The 18,460-nt window shown below is 40.8% G+C and overlaps 1 protein-coding gene across 1 annotated transcript; it reads left to right on the top strand.

Moving 5' to 3' along the window:
* Positions 1–1,662: 1,662 nt before the first annotated feature.
* Positions 1,663–13,774, top strand: wdr19 (WD repeat domain 19). Its single transcript, XM_053419334.1, has 36 exons — positions 1,663–1,925; positions 2,747–2,838; positions 2,928–2,993; positions 3,124–3,249; positions 3,349–3,464; positions 3,577–3,692; positions 3,788–3,868; positions 4,215–4,327; positions 4,429–4,602; positions 4,691–4,761; positions 4,862–5,034; positions 5,326–5,446; positions 5,538–5,644; positions 5,760–5,876; positions 6,166–6,321; positions 6,579–6,726; positions 6,960–7,173; positions 7,654–7,813; positions 7,932–8,042; positions 8,263–8,372; positions 8,462–8,519; positions 8,743–8,889; positions 8,986–9,068; positions 9,182–9,265; positions 9,354–9,500; positions 9,780–9,904; positions 10,049–10,158; positions 10,258–10,326; positions 10,416–10,493; positions 10,756–10,852; positions 10,946–11,070; positions 11,367–11,448; positions 11,584–11,734; positions 11,867–11,990; positions 12,095–12,171; positions 13,028–13,774. The coding sequence occupies exons 1-36, from the start codon at positions 1,920–1,922 to the stop codon at positions 13,140–13,142; spliced, it is 4,050 nt and encodes a 1,349-aa protein (XP_053275309.1). The 5' UTR covers positions 1,663–1,919; the 3' UTR covers positions 13,143–13,774.
* Positions 13,775–18,460: the final 4,686 nt, after the last annotated feature.

Genomic DNA, 18,460 nt, shown 5'->3' with positions numbered 1-18,460 from the left:
ATAACGTCTGACAGGAACAAGACGAACGCAGAGAGTGCTGCACTGTCTGTTCCCACATAAATTTAGAGGTAACCTGAACACAGCTGGACCTTTCCCCTCGGTGTCTGTCAGTGCTATACCCGTGTGTACACATTTACATTTTCCACTTCAGTTAATTAGCCGAGTCAGTCATTCCAAAAATATGGTGTGCAGCCAAACACACTATATATGATTTTAATATTCAAAAGGAGATTCAAAGTGTCGTAGGAAAACAGTCTGAATATGTTGAGCTGTGGAAACGATTCACAAAACGTTATATATATATATATATATATTTCAATTTGATTGAATATTGCTGAGAGAAACATGAATTCTTAGCTTTCAATATGTCCCAGAGGATAAACATCATATAGCTTCAATAAGGAGCAGCAAGAAAAATATACAGATTTTTTTTCCTAACACAGTCGCACGGTGCTTAAAGCTTCAGGGGAAATAAAAGAGAAATCATTTTTATTTTGTACCTTCAGACGTCTTTATCGTACTCTTTGATTGTAGATAGTCAATGATCTCATGTTTGAGAAAGAAAATAGATGAATACATATTGTTGCATGCTAAATATTTATTACATTTAATTTAAACCTGCATTTTTTTCTTTTTGTATCATACTGAACTCAGATCTGCACACTTGTGGTGCAGTTTCAGTGTAGCTCATATGAAAAAGCTCCTGGTGGCATTTAATGCTGTATTTAGAATATTTCGTAAGGTCCCACGATGAGCCAGTGTAAGTCAGATCTTTGTGGCCTTAATGTTCCTGCTTACCACGTGGTCTTGATGAATGTTGTGTACAAATGGAAGGTAAGTGTCACCGTGATTCACCGCCGGAAGTCCGTGCAGCGTCTCGAGTGTGATCCAGAAAACAACTACGTCGTTGTAGTAATTTATATTATATAAATTAATATTATATATTAATATCTAAGATGCTTTGCTGTAAAGTAGTGATGGCGAGATGAAGCTTCATGGTCCTTCATTTGCTCTACTGCGCCATCAAGTGGACATTAAATGTAATTATAATGAAACCATGGCTTTGGTGTGTGAAACTTTGAATTGAATAAATGAATGAATGATGTTTGTGATGCCAATGAATGAATTATGAAGTTATTAATATGGGGTCTGTATTTATGATACAATGGCGGGGTCAAAGTGAAAGTGGAGACAAATTGGTGAGAGGGTTGTGATGTGAATGTGCTTATGTTACTTGGTTTGTGACTGTGCTTATGTGTGTGGGGACAAAATGTAACATGTACAATAGGGATAACAGTTTATTTATGTTTATTTAAAAACAACAGCTTCTCAACAGTGCTGGGTTTCAGGCAGTTTCTTTTTTTTTTATAATTTCGCCTGCTTTAGAAAAGATTCTTTCACAGGACACAGATGAAGCTGAGGTACAAAAAAAAGATACCGCAAGTTTGTAATAAATTACTAACTTTAATTTACTTTAATTTACTGTAATACTGTATAATATATTGCAAGCAAACGCACAGTAAAGTCCCTAGACAAGTAGTGTGAGGGGGAATCCATTGCGTTTCGCAGCCCTCTTTTATTTTGAATCGCACACCAAACCCGCAAACCATTTTCTGAATTAGTCACGTGGTTCGGCCGGCTCGCTAGGCTTCGAACGTCATCACATACGTCATCAACACAAGCCTCGATACGCGGATCACAACAATCCTCCTTGATTACTCGACACACACTTTTCGAAGCCTCGACACGTGAGGACACATCACTAAATGTAAAACTTATAAAGCTCGATGTTTGGTAGACACGCACCTGTATGTTGGCTGATAAACCCAACACAAAGGAGAGGAGGAACAGTGAATCAAGAGTCGCCGATTGTTTATCAACACCCGTGAAAGAGCAGAAGAAGAGTCCCGATCGCAGAAATGAAGGTAATCCCAAAGGAAGGACGTGTAAATAACAGCGTTGTGTTGGTGTTCATGGTTTGGACGTGGTGTTTGTAAAAGGAACGGGCTTCACAGAACTAGCTGGCTACTTGCTAATGGTAGCCATGATTACCATGGCAACCCCTGGAAGCCAAGCTAAGTGCTATTTGTTCAGTTTAGTTCGTTAAAAGTAAAGATGTTGTGGATGGAAGCGTCAGCTCGTTTAACTTGATTAACTATTCATCAGTTGATACTAAAGAAACGATTTTAGATTATTTATTGAACATTCTTTTAACGAGTGTCAGGAGAAGTTACCATGCATACCATAAACACCACGTGTCACCCTTTTGTTCAGCTAATGTACTGAATAATAATAACAGCTTGTCAAAGTCGTAGCCTGCATTGTTTACACAGCTTAGATACCATGAGCTTTCTGTCATTTGTAATAGTTCAAGTTCATGGTCAAATCTTGCATCATTCATTATGCCTAGGCACAGGGAATAAACATACGTATGTCTCTCTATATTATATCATAAATTGTCTGTATATTTAGATTAATGTAAGACACCTGATGCAGGAAATATCGTTTTGTAACATTTGCCACATTTCCACTTTCTGTCATTACTACATGCAAACAGATGTGTGCCTTCATGTGTTATTATTTTAAAAGTTTGTTTGAAGAAATCTATTGAATGAATGTCTTGATCTCTGAGACACAGGGTAGCATGTTGTTTCTTTTCATTAAGAGAAAACTATGAATGCCTCTTTAATTTCACATGCTTGTATCTTTTTTCCAAATTAACTTAAGAAGTTATCTTTGTCCACAGAACGTTTTCATTCTTGCTGACAAAGCCTGGGCGGGTTCTAACCTACTGTATAAGTGGCAGAAAACCGTTGGTAATTACATTGCTGTGGCCGGGTGAGTAACAATGTTTAATCATTTGTTTCCTTTTATTCAAATTAACTTCAGTACAGAATCTAAAATATACATTTACATTTCTTATGCAGACAAGACAACTCAGTGAAAATATTTGATCGACATGGACACAAGTGGACTGAACTCAACCTGCCAGGGTAAGTGTGAGAACATCTTTTTGGCTCTCACTTTATTTAATCAGAAAAAAGTTGGATCATTACATCTTGCTTTTCAAACCTCTTTTTTTTTTTTTACAATTAATTCCTCTCTCTCTCCTATATCCGCTAGGCGCTGTGTGGGTATGGACTGGGACAAGGATGGAGACATTTTGGCTGTGATAGCTGCAAAATCCAGTTCCATCTTCCTCTGGGATGCGAGTGTCAATAAGACATCTAAGATAGACAGCGGCATGAGGTATTAATGCATGCATCACCTTTACAAAGAGGGAGAAGTTGGCTCTAGGAAAAATTCACAGATTCTAATACAAGTTTTAATTTTCATTCGTTGCAACAGAGATCAGATGTCTCTCATCCTGTGGTCAAAGACGAGCCCCATGTTGGCAGTCGGGACGGTCAAAGGAAACCTGTTGATCTACAATCAGCAAACCTCACGCAAGATCCCTGTTCTGGGTAATACACTCTAAAGACAGCACAACTGTACAGAGACTTGTTTATGGTTTTGTTACTCCTTTGTCTCTCCTGTTGTTCTGATTGTCTGTCCCTCTCGCTACGTACATGTTAGGTAAACACACTAAAAAGATCACCTGTGGCTGCTGGAGTGCTCAGAATCTCCTGGCTCTTGGGAGTGAAGACAACACGCTGAGCATCAGCAATCATGAGGGGGACACCATCAGACAGGTAGCGTACATATTAACACAGGCAGCACAAACGAGTACTTTACTTGATATAGGAGGGAGATTGATCCAGTTTATATACATTTTTTCTCTTGGTAGACAACGCTTCGCGGTGAGCCGGATGAAATTTACTTCTCTGTGATGAAGACGGATGAAAGGTCTTCCCCAGGAGAGAGCACTGTAAGTGTAAACACTAAATAACTCCTCACACATTTATTCCATATTCACAATCTACTGTCTTAATTTGAAATGAGATCTGTTTACAGATTACAGCCCAAATATACACCACGCTGTACTTTCTCTGCGAAAATCTGTTAAATCTTGACACTTATTGAAAGCCTTCATAAAGAAAATTATTGTTTAATAAATAATTAATCGGTGTTGTGGAAAACATTGTGCAACGAAGGTCTCCCGAGCTGATAAAACAAATAGGATTTATAATTGAGAGATAAAAGTTAAAAGTAGATATTTAGAAGGCTCTCTATTTTTGCAAATGTTTACGTTCCTGCAACTATTTCCCCATTAGGTGAGTGTGTCTGTGGATAAGAAGATATTGATGCTTTTCAACATCAACGATCCTGAGAACCGGATAGAACTGACCTTCCAGCGCCGCTATGGAAACATTGTGTCGTATCGCTGGTACTTACACATCCGGACACATACACTAAACAAAGATATTGAATTATGGCCTTGAGATGTCGATATTCAAATGATTGCTTCTCCCTGTCTGTCACTTCCAGGTACGGTGATGGGTACATACTCATTGGATTCTCCCTTGGATACATGGTGGTTATTTCCACTCACTTCAGGGAGATTGGGGAGGAGCTCTACCAAGCTCACAACCATAAAGATAGTCTGAACAGTGTGGCTATCTCATCGTCATTAAACAAGGCTGCCTCCTGTGGGGACAACAGGTAAACACAGGCTTTAAGAAAGACAGCACCCTTTTTTAAGTCGATTTTATTACCTGGAAAAACTCAAGTCGCTTGTTTCTTGTTGCAGCATAAAGATCCACGAGCTGTCTGAGCTCAAAGATATCACTAATGTTGTTCGATTGGATGATGAGACTAAAGGTGAGAGACGGTCATCTTCCTGAGCCAAACTGTCAAATCACTATCTTAAACACACCACAACTTCTCCTTCACCCACCTCTCACACTCTCTCCTTCTTCAGGTCTGGACCAGCTGAGCTGGACAGATGACGGACAGCTGTTGGCTATCTCCACACAGAAAGGGACACTCCATGGTTTCCTCACCAAGCTGCCCATTCTGGGTGACAGCTTTGGTACGCGGCTGGCATACCTCACCTCCCTGCTGGAGGTCACTGTCTCCAACCAGGTGGAAGGGGTGAGGATAGAGGCACACACAGAGACACACACACATTCATACGCACAAGCACATTGATATTATATATCTCAAATAAATATTTGTGTTGTGAGATGGAATTGATTAATACAGAACTATAGGGGGGTGAGATGATATCCAACTGAAATGACAAAAAAGGTATCCCCATTAATAACCTGCGTGTCATGCCATCCACTCTCAGCCAGCCCCCCCATCCCCTATGGCAGAAGGCTGTGTGTGCACAAAATTACCAACCAGATTGTGAATCTTAATTTGTTTCCCCTTGTTATTCAGGAGACCCCTGTGGCCATAGAAGTGGACATCGAGCCCACATTCATTGCAGTCGGACCGTACCATGTGGCAGTGGGGATGAACAACAGAGCCTGGTTCTACGCACTTGTAGACAATGAACCTGGTGTGTGTGTGTATGAAATGTTATATGTTGTGTCTTAGTCATGTTAATGTTTGTGCCTAAGTGTCACTGAACTGTTTTGTGCATCACTAAGGTTTTAAGAAGCTGAAGGACTTTGAGTATTTGGGGACGATAGCCAGCATGTGCCTGAACTCCGACTACGCAGCAGCGCTCTTTGAGGGAAAGGTGCAGCTGCACATGGTGAGTCATCTGGTGTCAGTACTTATAAATAACAGACCCCCCCCCCCCCCAAACAAACCCAATAAATAATCAATCTGGCCTCATCATGTATTATTGTGTGTGTTGTGTGTTTTAGATCGAAGGCAAAGACCACGAGGAGAAGAAACAGATGAAGTTGTTTCCTGATGATGAGAGAAATGGTCGGATCCTTTGCCACGCCCTCACTGCTGACTTCCTGTACTACGGCACTGATGTAAGACTCAGCACATCTTCACCTCAGTCACTCTGCCCACACTTGGTATATAGGGATGCTGCTCTGCAGACAATTATTAGGAGACCGACTGTTGACACTGATTGTTATCAGAATGTTCCTTTTCTATATTTGTTATTTACAAATCAAAGTTCAGGTGGGGACGATTTTGAGTCATCTTAATTAAGTTTCTTTCCTATCATGTGTGGTTTTGTGGCCTACTACTCTGCTTTTGACATTGTCTCTCTTTCTTTTGGACGTTCTTATCCATTGTCCCTCTCTCTCTCCTCAGTCGGGTAATGTAGTGTGTGTCCTGGTGGAGGACTTGGAGACTGTGAGCAGCTACAGCCATTCAGTCGGCGTGAGGAAAGTGTTCCCTGACCTAACTGGCACTCGGCTGGTCTTCATCGATGACAAAAACAACGGCTTCCTACTCTCCCCTGAAAATGTTAGTACATATGGTTACTTGGTACACATATGAATACGTACAGGTGAAAATACAGTGAGGTTTGTACTTCAATAAAACCAGTTCATTAAGGATTCAGTTATAACAATTTACACTATTTAACCTATTTAAACTACTTGAAAATATGAAGTAAAATGACCGAAATGAGAAGTAGAGAGTGATTTTGCACGGAAGAGGAGCAAATGAAAACTAAAGCAATTGCATTTAATACACTTATTTGTGGTTCTTGTCTAATCCAGACCAAGGACCCCTGCATCGAGCTCCCCAACTTTTCTCCCACCATCACAGGAGTGCTGTGGGACAACTGGCATGCTGACAGAGGAGTGTTCGCAGCTTATGACAACGACAAGGTCTACACCTACGCCCTGCATAAAACCACCATATACGGTAGGTAGATATCACAGCATGACCCAAACACTAACACTAACTATATACTAGATACTAAACTGAAAATACTGGTCACTCACATATTCAATCCTCCCATGTCCCATACAGAGAGGTTTGCAATGAGTACACATCATACATTTATAAATGTAAAAAAATAACAGAAACCCATATGAACACCTTGCAAAGTGCTCAGAGAAACGCTATTTACTTTTCCCTGACTCTGTTTTCCCCAGGTCCCAGAGTGGTTCTGGTGGGAAGCACCACGCTCCTGTTTTCCCAGAAGCCTTTGCTCTTGTACAACGGGGTTCTGACTTGTCAGACAGCAAGTGGGAAGACCAGCGAAGTGGCTCTGAGCACACACTCATTCCTCAAGCACTCGACCAACACATCCACAGATTCGCCGCCTGAGTTCAGCAAGCAGCTCACACAGGCTCTCATGCTGAAGAGGTCAGTTCAGTCTGGGATCAGTTTCATTAGATGTTTCTGTTAAGTTATGCTTATTTGTAAAAGGAGAATAATTCGTTTGTATTATTTCATCAAACACAGTTACTCAGCGTGCTTTTCAAAGTACATTTCTGACAGTTAATTCAGTATATTGCAGGATTTTTATACTTTGCATGTTTCATACTAGGTAGTTGCTTTGTTTTAAGATATGTGTCGATGGACATTTATTGAATCTGCTCCAGTTACTGAATGATTCGAGACCAAATATTAGTGGAGGATTGGACCATATCTACTGACAAACCTTTGAAAATTAAAAAATACATAACAGGAATAAAGTATGCATACATTGTGTGAAAAATTATAGATTTTAGAGTCCACACAAAAAATTAAAATGTATTTCAACAAAAGAAGTTTGTGTTCACTTACGTATGTTCACTGTTTTATGTTTGTGTTTCGACGTGTGTGTTTCATTTCCCCATCCAGGTTCCACGAAGCCTGGGATCTGTGCAAGTCCGCAGGCAGTGATGCAGACTGGGCAGAGCTAGGCAAAACGTGCCTGCTCCACATGGAGGTCGATCTGGCCGTCCAGGTCTACCGCAATAGTGGGGACGTGGGCATGGTCCTGTCCCTGCAGGGTATCCAGGTAGAAAACACACACAGTGGTTTACATGCTTACACACTCAACATTAATGAAAGTGCTTCTGTCTGGTTTGACACAACATTCCTCTTCCCCTCTGCTCTCTGTGTCTCGGTCCATTCAGGGTACGGTGAACACGAATCTGCTGGCGGGACATTTGGCCATGTTTCTAGAAGACTACAACCAAGCTCAGAACCTCTACCTGTCCTCAAACTGCCCAGTCGCTGCCCTGGAGGTGGGTTTGTATTCTTGTATACTGTGTGTGTTGGAAATCAAGGCTTGTCTGTGCTTTTCTCTAACAAAACTGTGTGTGTGTGTGTGTGTGTGTGTGTGTGTGTGTGTGTGTGTGTGTGTGTGTGTGTGTGTGTGTGTGTGTGTGTGTGTGTGTGTGTGTGTGTGTGTGTGTGTGTGTGTGTGTGTGTGTGTGTGTGTGTGTGTGTGTGTGTGTGTCTTAGATGAGGAGAGACCTGCTACACTGGGACAGCGCTCTTATGTTAGCGAAGAGGCTAGCAGAAGATCAGATCCCTTTTATATCCAAAGAATATGCTGTCCACTTGGAGTTTATGTGAGCGTCACACACACACACACGCACTACACACACTCTCAACCATTCAATGGACTCTGTATGTAAACCTCATTTTTTTCTATTTGTAGTGGAGACTATGTGAATGCGCTGGCTCACTATGAAAAAGGCATGACCCACAAAGATAAAGTAAGTACAATATAGTGTATTTTAAACCTTGTTTTAGGAATAATAATAATATTAAAGGTGGGGGTGGCTCTTTAAGGTGTAGGGGAGGAGATTTTTTTTGTATTATGTTCAGGAGAAATATGATCTCTTTTTTTTTACGTTGGATATCGTGAAATAAAATGTTCTATTATTATCATTTGAAGTTTCTTCCCTTCCCTTCAACCGTCTTTCCCTCACTGTGCAGTTCCAGGAGCACGACGAGGCGTGTCAAGCAGGTGTAGCCAGGATGTCCATCAGAATGGGTGACATCAGGAGAGGAGCCGCACAGGCCATTCAGCACCCGAGCAGAGTGCTCAAGAAGGAGTGTGGAGCCATACTGGAGAGCATGAAGGTACAGACACACCCCTCTGTATTTCTTGTTAACAGTGTTGTGGCAATTTCACATTTGAGTTTATCTGTAAAATGTGTGAAATGTTATTTCTCACAGCAATTCTCTGAAGCTGCTCAGCTCTATGAGAAAGGCCAATATCATGATAAGGCTGCGTCTGTCTACATTCGTTGCAAGAACTGGTGAGGCGAACACCAACACACACACCTACACACACACTGACGCACAAATACATATGCAAGTTTCTCTCCCCCTTCCTGTTATTCTAATTCTTTAGTTTTTTCTCCATATTCAGGTCGAAGGTGGGAGAGCTGCTGCCACAGGTTTCCTCTCCCAAGATCCACTTGCAGTATGCCAAGGCCAAAGAGGCGGATGGAAAGTAGGTTGTCACTCTGAGTGTGTTAACGGTGAAGATGGAGAGATCCCTGAGAGAGAAGCTGATAACGTGTGTGTGCTGTGTGCTTCAGGTACAAGGACGCAGCCCAGGCCTATGAGAGCGCGAAGGACTGGGACAACGTGATCCGAGTGATGCTGGACCACCTGAACAACCCTGAGGACGCTGTGCGCATCGTCAGGGAGACGCAGAGCATCGACGGAGCAAAGATGGTCGCCAGGTAAGACAAAGGAGAGCACACACACATAACTCCAACTAATATACAGAGCCTGAAACTCTCACAGTTATTTTTATCTTAATTCTTAATTGTCTCATTGTCTCCATCTTGAGATTCTTACAAACAATAGTGGAACAAAACAAATTTGACTGACTATCAAAACGTTTGCTGATAAATGTTCTGCTGATTGACTAAATGTTGAATCAACTTATCTATTCAGCTTGGGTTATTTCTCGTTTTTGTTTTTGTAAAAGACCTTAAACACATGTTGTTGTGTCTCAGGTTCTTCCTACGGTTGAACGACTATAGCTCAGCCATCCACTTCCTGGTTCTGTCCCAGTGCAACGATGAAGCCTTCCAGCTGGCACAGCAGCACGGAAAGATGGAGGTCTACGCCGACATCATCGGTCAGTCTGTGTGCAAGTGTTTGTGTGTATTTTGAAACATTATTTCCTGTTGCACTTTTTGCTGGTGACCTGGTGTAATTCCAAATAAAGGTTCTGTAAGTTTAGTATTTTTTCTACATGACTGCATGTGTGTGTGTTCATCAGGCTCTGAGGCGACACAGGAGGATTACCAGAGCATCGCTCTCTACTTTGAAGGAGAGAAGAAACATCTGCAGGCTGGAAAGTTCTTCCAGAAGTGTGGACAGTACAGCAGAGTGAGTAACTTGGTATTAACTCATACTAGTTTGTGTCACTTTAATCATTTATATGACTCCACAACTGAGAGACACTTCTTTGTGTCCATCGCCTCCCAGGCCCTGAGACACTTCCTGGAGTGTTCCAACACAGACGACAACCTGGCCGTGGAGATGGCCATTGAGACGGTGAGAGCTGTGTGTGTCGATCTGATCAAATATACAAAATAATGCAAGAATATTCAGTTAATGTTTTTTTTTATGCATGTGTACTCTAGGTGGGTCAGGCCAAAGACAACTCTTTAACCAATCAGCTGATAGATTACCTGATGGGGGAGAGTGACGGCATGCCCAAGGTAATCAACACACTGGAACACTGGAGGCTCCTCTTTGAATCGACCTAATGACTCTGACTGTTCTTGCTTCATCATTTTCGTTTTGATGTTTCCAGAAGTAAATCTGCATTCACATCAAAATTGAATGGGTCCCTTTCAGGCCTGTTGCCTTAAAGTAGTCCAGTTACACATAGAGTGAAAGCTGCAGCAGTCTCTCACCCGGTGCTCTCATGTGTGTGAATCATCCAAAATGTGGATGGTTTGTTTCCTTTCATCCTCACAGGACGCCAAGTACCTCTTCCGTCTCTACATGGCGCTGCAGCAGCACAAGGAGGCTGCTCGAACGGCCATCATCATCGCCAGAGAGGAGCAGTGTGCAGGTACAAGCTTGTTCACACAGACACCATCCAACCGACAAGAAATACACAGCACACGGGATACAACTGTACTCTGTGTGTGTGTTACTGCTGCAGGGAACTACCGTAACGCCCATGACGTGCTGTTCAGCATGTACACGGAGCTGCAGGCCCAGAAGATCAAGATCCCCAAGGACATGACCACCAATCTGATGATCCTTCACTCCTACCTGCTTGTGAAGGTCAGACCTGCTGAAGTCCATCACACACACGTTACATGAGACGTGACAGATCATTTCCCCACAGGGATCAATAAGCAAAACTAATAGTCCAACACGAAAGAAATGACCACTCTCAACAGGAATCAATCAAACTGCTGCATTTATGACATGAGCATTTAAGTGGCCATTTTGAATAAATCTAATATTATGGGGATAATAAAGTATTATGGGAATATTGGATTAACTGTTAAATATTAAGCTTTTCCATCTTTACATTAAATATGAGTATTGTTCTTGTGATTGGTGTTTTTCTGTAGCTGCATGTGAAGAGAGGAGATCACCTTAAAGGGGGCCGCATGCTCATTCGAGTCTGCAACAACATCAGCCGGTTTCCTCAACGTGAGTCAAAGCAGGATGAACACGAATATGTTGTTCTGTTGTGATGTTCACACAAAACTAAGTTTAAATTATACTGATTTAAATAAATGTCCCCCTGGAGGGCTCATCAGCGTTTGTGTGTGTGTGTGTGTGTAGATGTTGTTCCCATTCTGACATCAGCAGTCATCGAGTGTCAGCGCGCCGGGTTGAAGAACTCTGCCTATAAGCTTGCGGCCATGCTGATGAGACCAGAGTACCGAAACGATGTCGACAAGAAGTACCGGAGGAAGATTGAGTTGATGGTTCGGTCAGTGACTAACGACTGAATGCTTACGTTTATTCTAAAGCTAAAATATGGGGGACTCCAGCTCCTTCCTCCTTCCTCACCTCATTTCTCTTTCATTATTTTCTTCACTTTACATTTGTTGGGACACCACAGACGTCCAGATACGTCAGAGCTGGAGGAGGAACAGACTCCATGTCCGTTCTGTGGCTGCCAGCTCCCAGAGAACGAGCTGCTGTGTTACTCCTGCAAGAACAACCTGCCCTATTGCATCGCCACGGTACGAACACTACATGACGCTTTAATGCTGATTGATTGAAAGAAGTGAGCACAACACTTGTATCTTATTTTATGTGATCTTTGAACCCTTTTGATTTCTCTCAGGGTCGTCACATGGTGAAAGAAGACTGGTCTGTGTGTCCTCACTGTGAATTCCCTGCTCTCTACTCGCAGTTCACTCTGTAAGTAACACACACGCAGGAATATCCACACAGCAGCTGTCGTTCAGAGGCAGTTAGGTAAACATAGAACAAATTCACGTGGATCTTTTCATCTAAAAGACTAAATCTGCTCGTTTGATGTTGGTACGTGAACAAATCGCTCCGTTCGGTTTTTCTGGCCATCAGTTAATTCTGAGTGCATAAGAGGGTTCATTTATCTACAGGCATTTGCTTTAGTTGCCATTTGCCCAAAACTATGCCTGTGCCTGATGTGGGTTAAACTAAGTTGGTTGGGGCAGGAAAAGTACAAATACGGGATGTGGGGGAGTTTGAAGAAATTATTTGTAGCCAGCTTTTTGTCTATTCAGATTTGTATCCTTTAATTCCCTCATGTAAGTCAGATTATGTTACACCAGCGCAGTATTAATCAGGCAGTGCGTTTTTTTAGCTACACTACACATACTAGATGTATTTATTATCTAATACTTACTAGAAAGTCACTTCAACTAAACCAGGAAATAGTTACAGCTGCCAACTTGTTTTTACAGTTTTGTTTCTGTATAGAAAACGATTTTAATAACTGAACTGTAAAGGAGTGGTTAGAGTCAATCATGTGGCATTTATGTATGCTATTCTTTACTCATACTTAATTTATATTGTCATTATTTGTCCTTCACACAAGGTTTGTGATTTCCACCTTTATGCTAAAAGAGCCCAAGCTCTTCATCTCCTGGCAGCAGCTCTGTGCGTAGTATTCAGACATAAGAGTTTAAGTCTGCGTCTCCCAAAATATCACGATTCCAGTATCAGCGCAGTCGAGCCTCGTATTCATCTTCACGTTGACAAATCTAGACTGAACTGTTTTGTTGTTTCTCAGGTTGTTGGAGACGGAGGGTGTGTGTCCCATGTGCTCAGAGACTGTGAGCGTCAAACAGCTGAAGAAGATCTCGGATTGTTCCCAATACCTGCAGACTGGTCAACTGGATCCATGAAGACAAGCGTCTGCTTAGACTAGGGCTGCAACTATCGAATATTTTTGTATCTATCCAGCTAATTATTTTTTTTTATTAAATGATTAATATTATTATGAATTTCTCAAATGTGTTCAAAAACTTGTGTAATTTATATTTATTTAATCATCGTCTCCTAAATACAAACAAATCTGACAAAGGTTTAGCAGTCTATTCAAAAATAATCTTGAAGTACCATAGTAGTTGTATCAATGTCTGTATGAAGTCAAAAACTGACTGTCAATATTTCAACAATGAACTTGAAGGAACTCTAATAATAAAATTAGTTACTTTCTGGTTTAAAGTAAAATAAGGTTTGCATTTAAAAACAAAAGGTTTTGAAAAGGCATCTTTAAATAAAGTGCTTCATTTTAGAAAAGTCACCCCGGCCGTGTTTAAACAGATCACTAGATTATATATTTTGAATTGAATTTATGAAGCTTTTCATTTTCTATGATGTGAACCAGAGAAACAGTTGCAAAGACTAAAGGGACTTTTGATACACAGTACGAATATAAATGTAATATATTGTTTGTTTATGTGTTACTGGTTTTGTTTGAGCTCAGTTTCTTTGTACATCATGTAAATTTCAAATAAACTAAAACTCAAAATTATGAGCTGAGTGTACATTAAGACGTTTTTGTACCAGTGAAGCTGGAGAGATCCCTGAGAGAGAAGCTGATAGCGTGTGTGCTGTGTGCTTCAGGTACAAGGACGCAGCCCAGGCTTATGAGAGCGCGAAGGACTGGGACAACGTGATCCGAGTGATGCTGGACCACCTTCTTACTTGCTGGACAAACCTTCTTACTGATTCCATTTGTCAATTAGTTCTGCAAATAAAGACAAATTATTTTATTTGTGTTGAGTGTGAAAACAAAACGACAAACTGAATATAGAGATTGTTGACTCATTTTCTGTAAATGTATGAGGTAAGTTTAGAGTGAAAATGTTGATTAATGCTGTTTAGTTCTTCAGCGTCTGCTTCAAACATAAGATTTAACGTAATGTTGAGGTAAAATGCTGTTTAATTTGAAATTATTTTAGTTTTTATAAACATGTAGACATTTTTGTCCAAGCATCTCACCACCACTAGGTCCAGTCAGTAGCTGGTCTGGAGATTTCTATCAAATACTTCTACGTCTTCTTCAGATGAAGTTTGCTTAAACGTAGATTTTTTGGAACTGTAACTTTTTTTAGGTCTGTTGGTTTAAAAGTTTTATATTGGAAAGAGATTTCCTTGACACATGGATGACGGCAAACGCTGAAGAAAATTTCACACAATCATAGATATCAGTTCCCTGAAGTCATCAAGATCAGTCAAGTATTTCCGGGGAATATTCTCTCAATGTTAAAGAACGTGAAAAAAAAATTCCTTGATCTGAATCGGCCCCCAAATAAATTGGGTTCTTCTCTAAAACACCATTTTTTTTGCACCCCATTGCACAGCATTCTTAAAAGCAAGACACCGCGGGGAATTGAACCCTGTCCTGACAAAGTCAGGAGTGCCACCTACGGGGTCTTTTGCTTTTTTGTTTTTGCTGTAATAAGGGCAAAAGCAAAACCTGGAAAAGAAAACCACTATTATTCTGTCACCACATTGGGATTTATCTCAGTCAGGAGGCCCTGTGGCCAAGGAGAAATGCTAGTAAAGCATTATTGCTACTAATTATTTGAGGTTAACATAAAGCCTGTCCCAAGATGTAATTTTTCAACTACAACATTGCAGAATTTCATTATGAAAAGTTAAGCCAGCACCTTACTTCCTGCTCCAGGTTAGAGGACTTCACTCGTTCTTGAGCCGGTCTCGCACTATTGTATCTGTGAAGAAAAGTGCAGGGTTATTAAACCCAACCAAACCCAATAGCAATATAAACTACTGCAACACATTTGCAGTGCATTTCAGACCAAATTGAAGCTACACCATGTCTTCCTCAGCTACTGAGGAAGGCTGTTGCGCGATTTCAAGATCTTAATATGAGCAACCTACCATCTGCACAGTTGCACAAGGGCTAGCAGCTGAGGGCTAATCATTTCAATCCATTGATCAAAAAGCAACCTGAATCCCAATGTTCAAACTGCATGTTGGTTGAGATGATTCCTGTGTTGTCTCAAGTAGACCGCATTCTTCCTCTGCAAGGTCAAACAAGAGGTAGACAAGAAACACCCCCTATGCCCCCCAAGGTAATCGTAGAACTCACCATTGATATCCTTGCCCATAAACTTTACTGCAGATAATGTCAGAATCGATGAAGGTCCATCAGATCTTACCCTGATGGACTAGAAATGTGAATACATTTAGTGACCTTAGGTGATGCTTGATGTGCAAGAGAACTTGTTCAAACAATGAGTTAGGAGTTCCTGGTGATCTTGGGTATTGGAAAGCGCACAGGACACAGCACACTGAAAAATGCAAAGGAAAAAGCGTCTCCCCACAATACCCTTCCCCGAATACAAGCAGTACAACACTACAAAACAATCACTGGAATTACACTTATCCAAATTACAACTGCCTTCAGAGGGACAACTGTTTGACTGAATACAATTCAAAGTGGAAACCTTTTTCCAGAAGAAGCTTTTAAATACCACAGACCTGAACGCGAAGGATTCCTCCTTTATGAACCGTAGGTGTAGACTTGATTGAGATTTTGGAACGGCGGCCCATATAACTTAATCTGCAAGAGTCACAAATACAAAGTCCCCTCCCAACCCAACACAGCAACTTGAATCCTGTACAGAATTACAATGATTCTAGTAAAGAGACTTGTTACAGCACTCCCTGGGAAAACAGAACGTCTTGCTACATCTGGAGACTAGTTCTGAAGCTGCTATCCTGCGATAGTGTCCATCTTGTTGGGTGCACCTGGAAGTTTCCTATTCAAGGTCTCTTGTGCCGGTAACATGGAGCTGTGAATTCTAAAGAGAGACTGATTAAGCCCCCCCCCCCCCCCCCCCCCCCCCCCGCCCCCAATAACAGGCCATAGTGATAAGGAGGTATGTACAGGACAGTTACACCCACATTTACATTTCATACATTAACTGACTGCTGGGTTAAGAGGTAGATGTAGCTGATGTACCAATGAGGCACTGAAGCATTTAAGGGTTGTGGTATACACGCAATCGGCTGCACAGGAGACCATCCACTCTCTCTCCAATGCTGAAACTTCTTTAAAAGTAATTGAAAAGCTAAATGACTGAGAGTGTTACAGAGATACCTCTACCCATTATACGAACCACCGCCTTCCTTTAACTTGTGAAGCTAGAAGATTTGTCTCTCATCACTGGCTGGCTTGTTCTAGAACTGCTTCTTCCTTGATGGTCTCTCTGTGCTGCTCCTCTGCCCTGTACCTCTGACTCCCTCTGGTGTACACATCACCAACAGCTGCTTCGTTCAAAGAAAAAACCTTTGGGTTCAAAATCAAGAGAAAATCCTTTGAATGAAAAATGACTGTATTCTATACAGAATAGGTAATTATGAGCCATCTGCAGTTGAATAAAAATGCCCTTAAAAATTTGAGGATTCTGAGATTAAGGGCCTCTGGCTCTTGCTCCATACCTGTGAAACAAATAGGCTCAAAACACCAATCACTGATTGTGTCCAATTTGATTAGAGGTAATAAATTTAATAAAATGTTTGGACTAAATAAACAAAAATGTTGTTGTTCGGCATTCCTGCACTTTCAGATATCGTGGAATAGTAGTATATAATGTGCATCCCCCTCGGACAAGGTCTACTTTTAAGGCATGTTCAACATTGTCAGCTAAAATTTAACTGTCATTATTTTGTTTATTTCTATTTTTGATATGGTTATATCCTGTTTTTACAGATTACCTTTACTAGGTGGGCATTTCACTGTTAAAATGTTGCTACTGTACTAGTTAATTCCCCAACCAAAGGACTTTTATAATTATTAGAAAATGTATAATCCAAACTCGTTGGGGACAAATGTCTGAAGGCCCCTCAATCCAACATAACAATGTTATTATGATGACCCCAAAGTTATCACCGATGCCTAAATGTTTTTTTGTTGGCACTTTGATACTCCGAGCTGTCATGTTGCCAAAAGTCAGACTTATCACATCATTGATTTATGGCTATACTGACAAACAGAAAAGAACAAAATAAATGAACAGAAGGTATTTATGTACTCTTTTATTCACAGCTGTCATTGTGCTACGTAAGACATCTGCCATCATGTGCAGTTAACTAATTTTAAAAAAGCACTTTTACCCAAGGTAAATTCTGTCATCTTTGATTCACACAGTGAAATGCAAACAAGTAGTAAATAATGTGAAAAATTCTAAGACATTTTTGACAGTTTTCTCGACCATGGCAGCTGGGAGGACACCCGGAGCACTGAGGCAGACTGTGCACCAGGTTGTTGTCAATTTAAAGATGGTCCTGACACGGAGCTGGAGGAGGATGGCTCTGTTGCTACGTGAAATGTTGAACAGCAGAGCAGGTAGTTCAGGTGCCGGAGACGTCATAGATCAGCTGCTGACATTAATGAAGAGGGGCCCAGCATCTGGCTGTACCTCTCTTAGGTGATCCGCCCTCTGCCTTCGGAGGCGTCTCCGTTGATCAGCTTATTCAAGTATCTTGTAAAAAACATTCTAGAAATAAAAGTTTAACATTCCTGATCCCTTCTCTGCTTTGTCACATCAATAATCCAGCTTTGAGGATAATAGAAGGAAACCTATGAAGAGTATAGATGATCTAGAATTTTACATCACAACAGTATCTTTGGTACCAATATTGCGATAGACATGACAAAACCTGAATTATTGCCTTGCAGTATCAGTTTACATACATTTCTTTAAGTTTTATATGAGGACACATTAATATTTGTATCAAATTTAATGAGGGGTTAGGGTTAGAAGAATGAAATTATGAAATTCCCTGCAGGTGTTTATCATACAAGAACCAGAGACTTTGAATCAGACTTTTTTTTACTGTAGATAGCATCAACATATCAAGCCTTATAAATTAAATTTATTTCTACTTCTGCATTGAATCTTTAGTTTGACCTTTTACTAAAACCAGATGGACTCTGGAGATCTCTTGTTATTATTGTTATTATCATTATTATCACTATTATTATTATTATTCACCTTGTTATTAGAGCAAGGTGATAAAAGGACAGATTTGAAAATGGTACAGATCTTCTCCAATTCTCCAATATAAAAAAGCCCATTTCACAAAACAGTACATTTAATTATATTCAAACTTTCCCTTATTTTTCCCTTATATGTTCAGTCTGTTCAGTTTAGTGGGAGTGGGAGAACATTCCTGTACTTGGTGT

This window comes from Pleuronectes platessa, chromosome 3 (assembly GCF_947347685.1).
Source record: "Pleuronectes platessa chromosome 3, fPlePla1.1, whole genome shotgun sequence".
NCBI lineage: Eukaryota > Metazoa > Chordata > Actinopteri > Pleuronectiformes > Pleuronectidae > Pleuronectes > Pleuronectes platessa.
The sequence above is the reverse complement of the archived record's forward strand: the minus strand, read 5'-3'. Positions and strand labels throughout refer to the sequence as shown.

Coding starts and splice junctions, on each gene's coding strand:
- wdr19 (XM_053419334.1), top strand. Junction 8,043..8,262: donor GCCCAGTCGCTGCCCTGGAG/GTGGGTTTGTAT, acceptor TGTGTGTCTTAG/ATGAGGAGAGACCTGCTACA. Junction 9,501..9,779: donor GGAGCAAAGATGGTCGCCAG/GTAAGACAAAGG, acceptor GTTGTGTCTCAG/GTTCTTCCTACGGTTGAACG.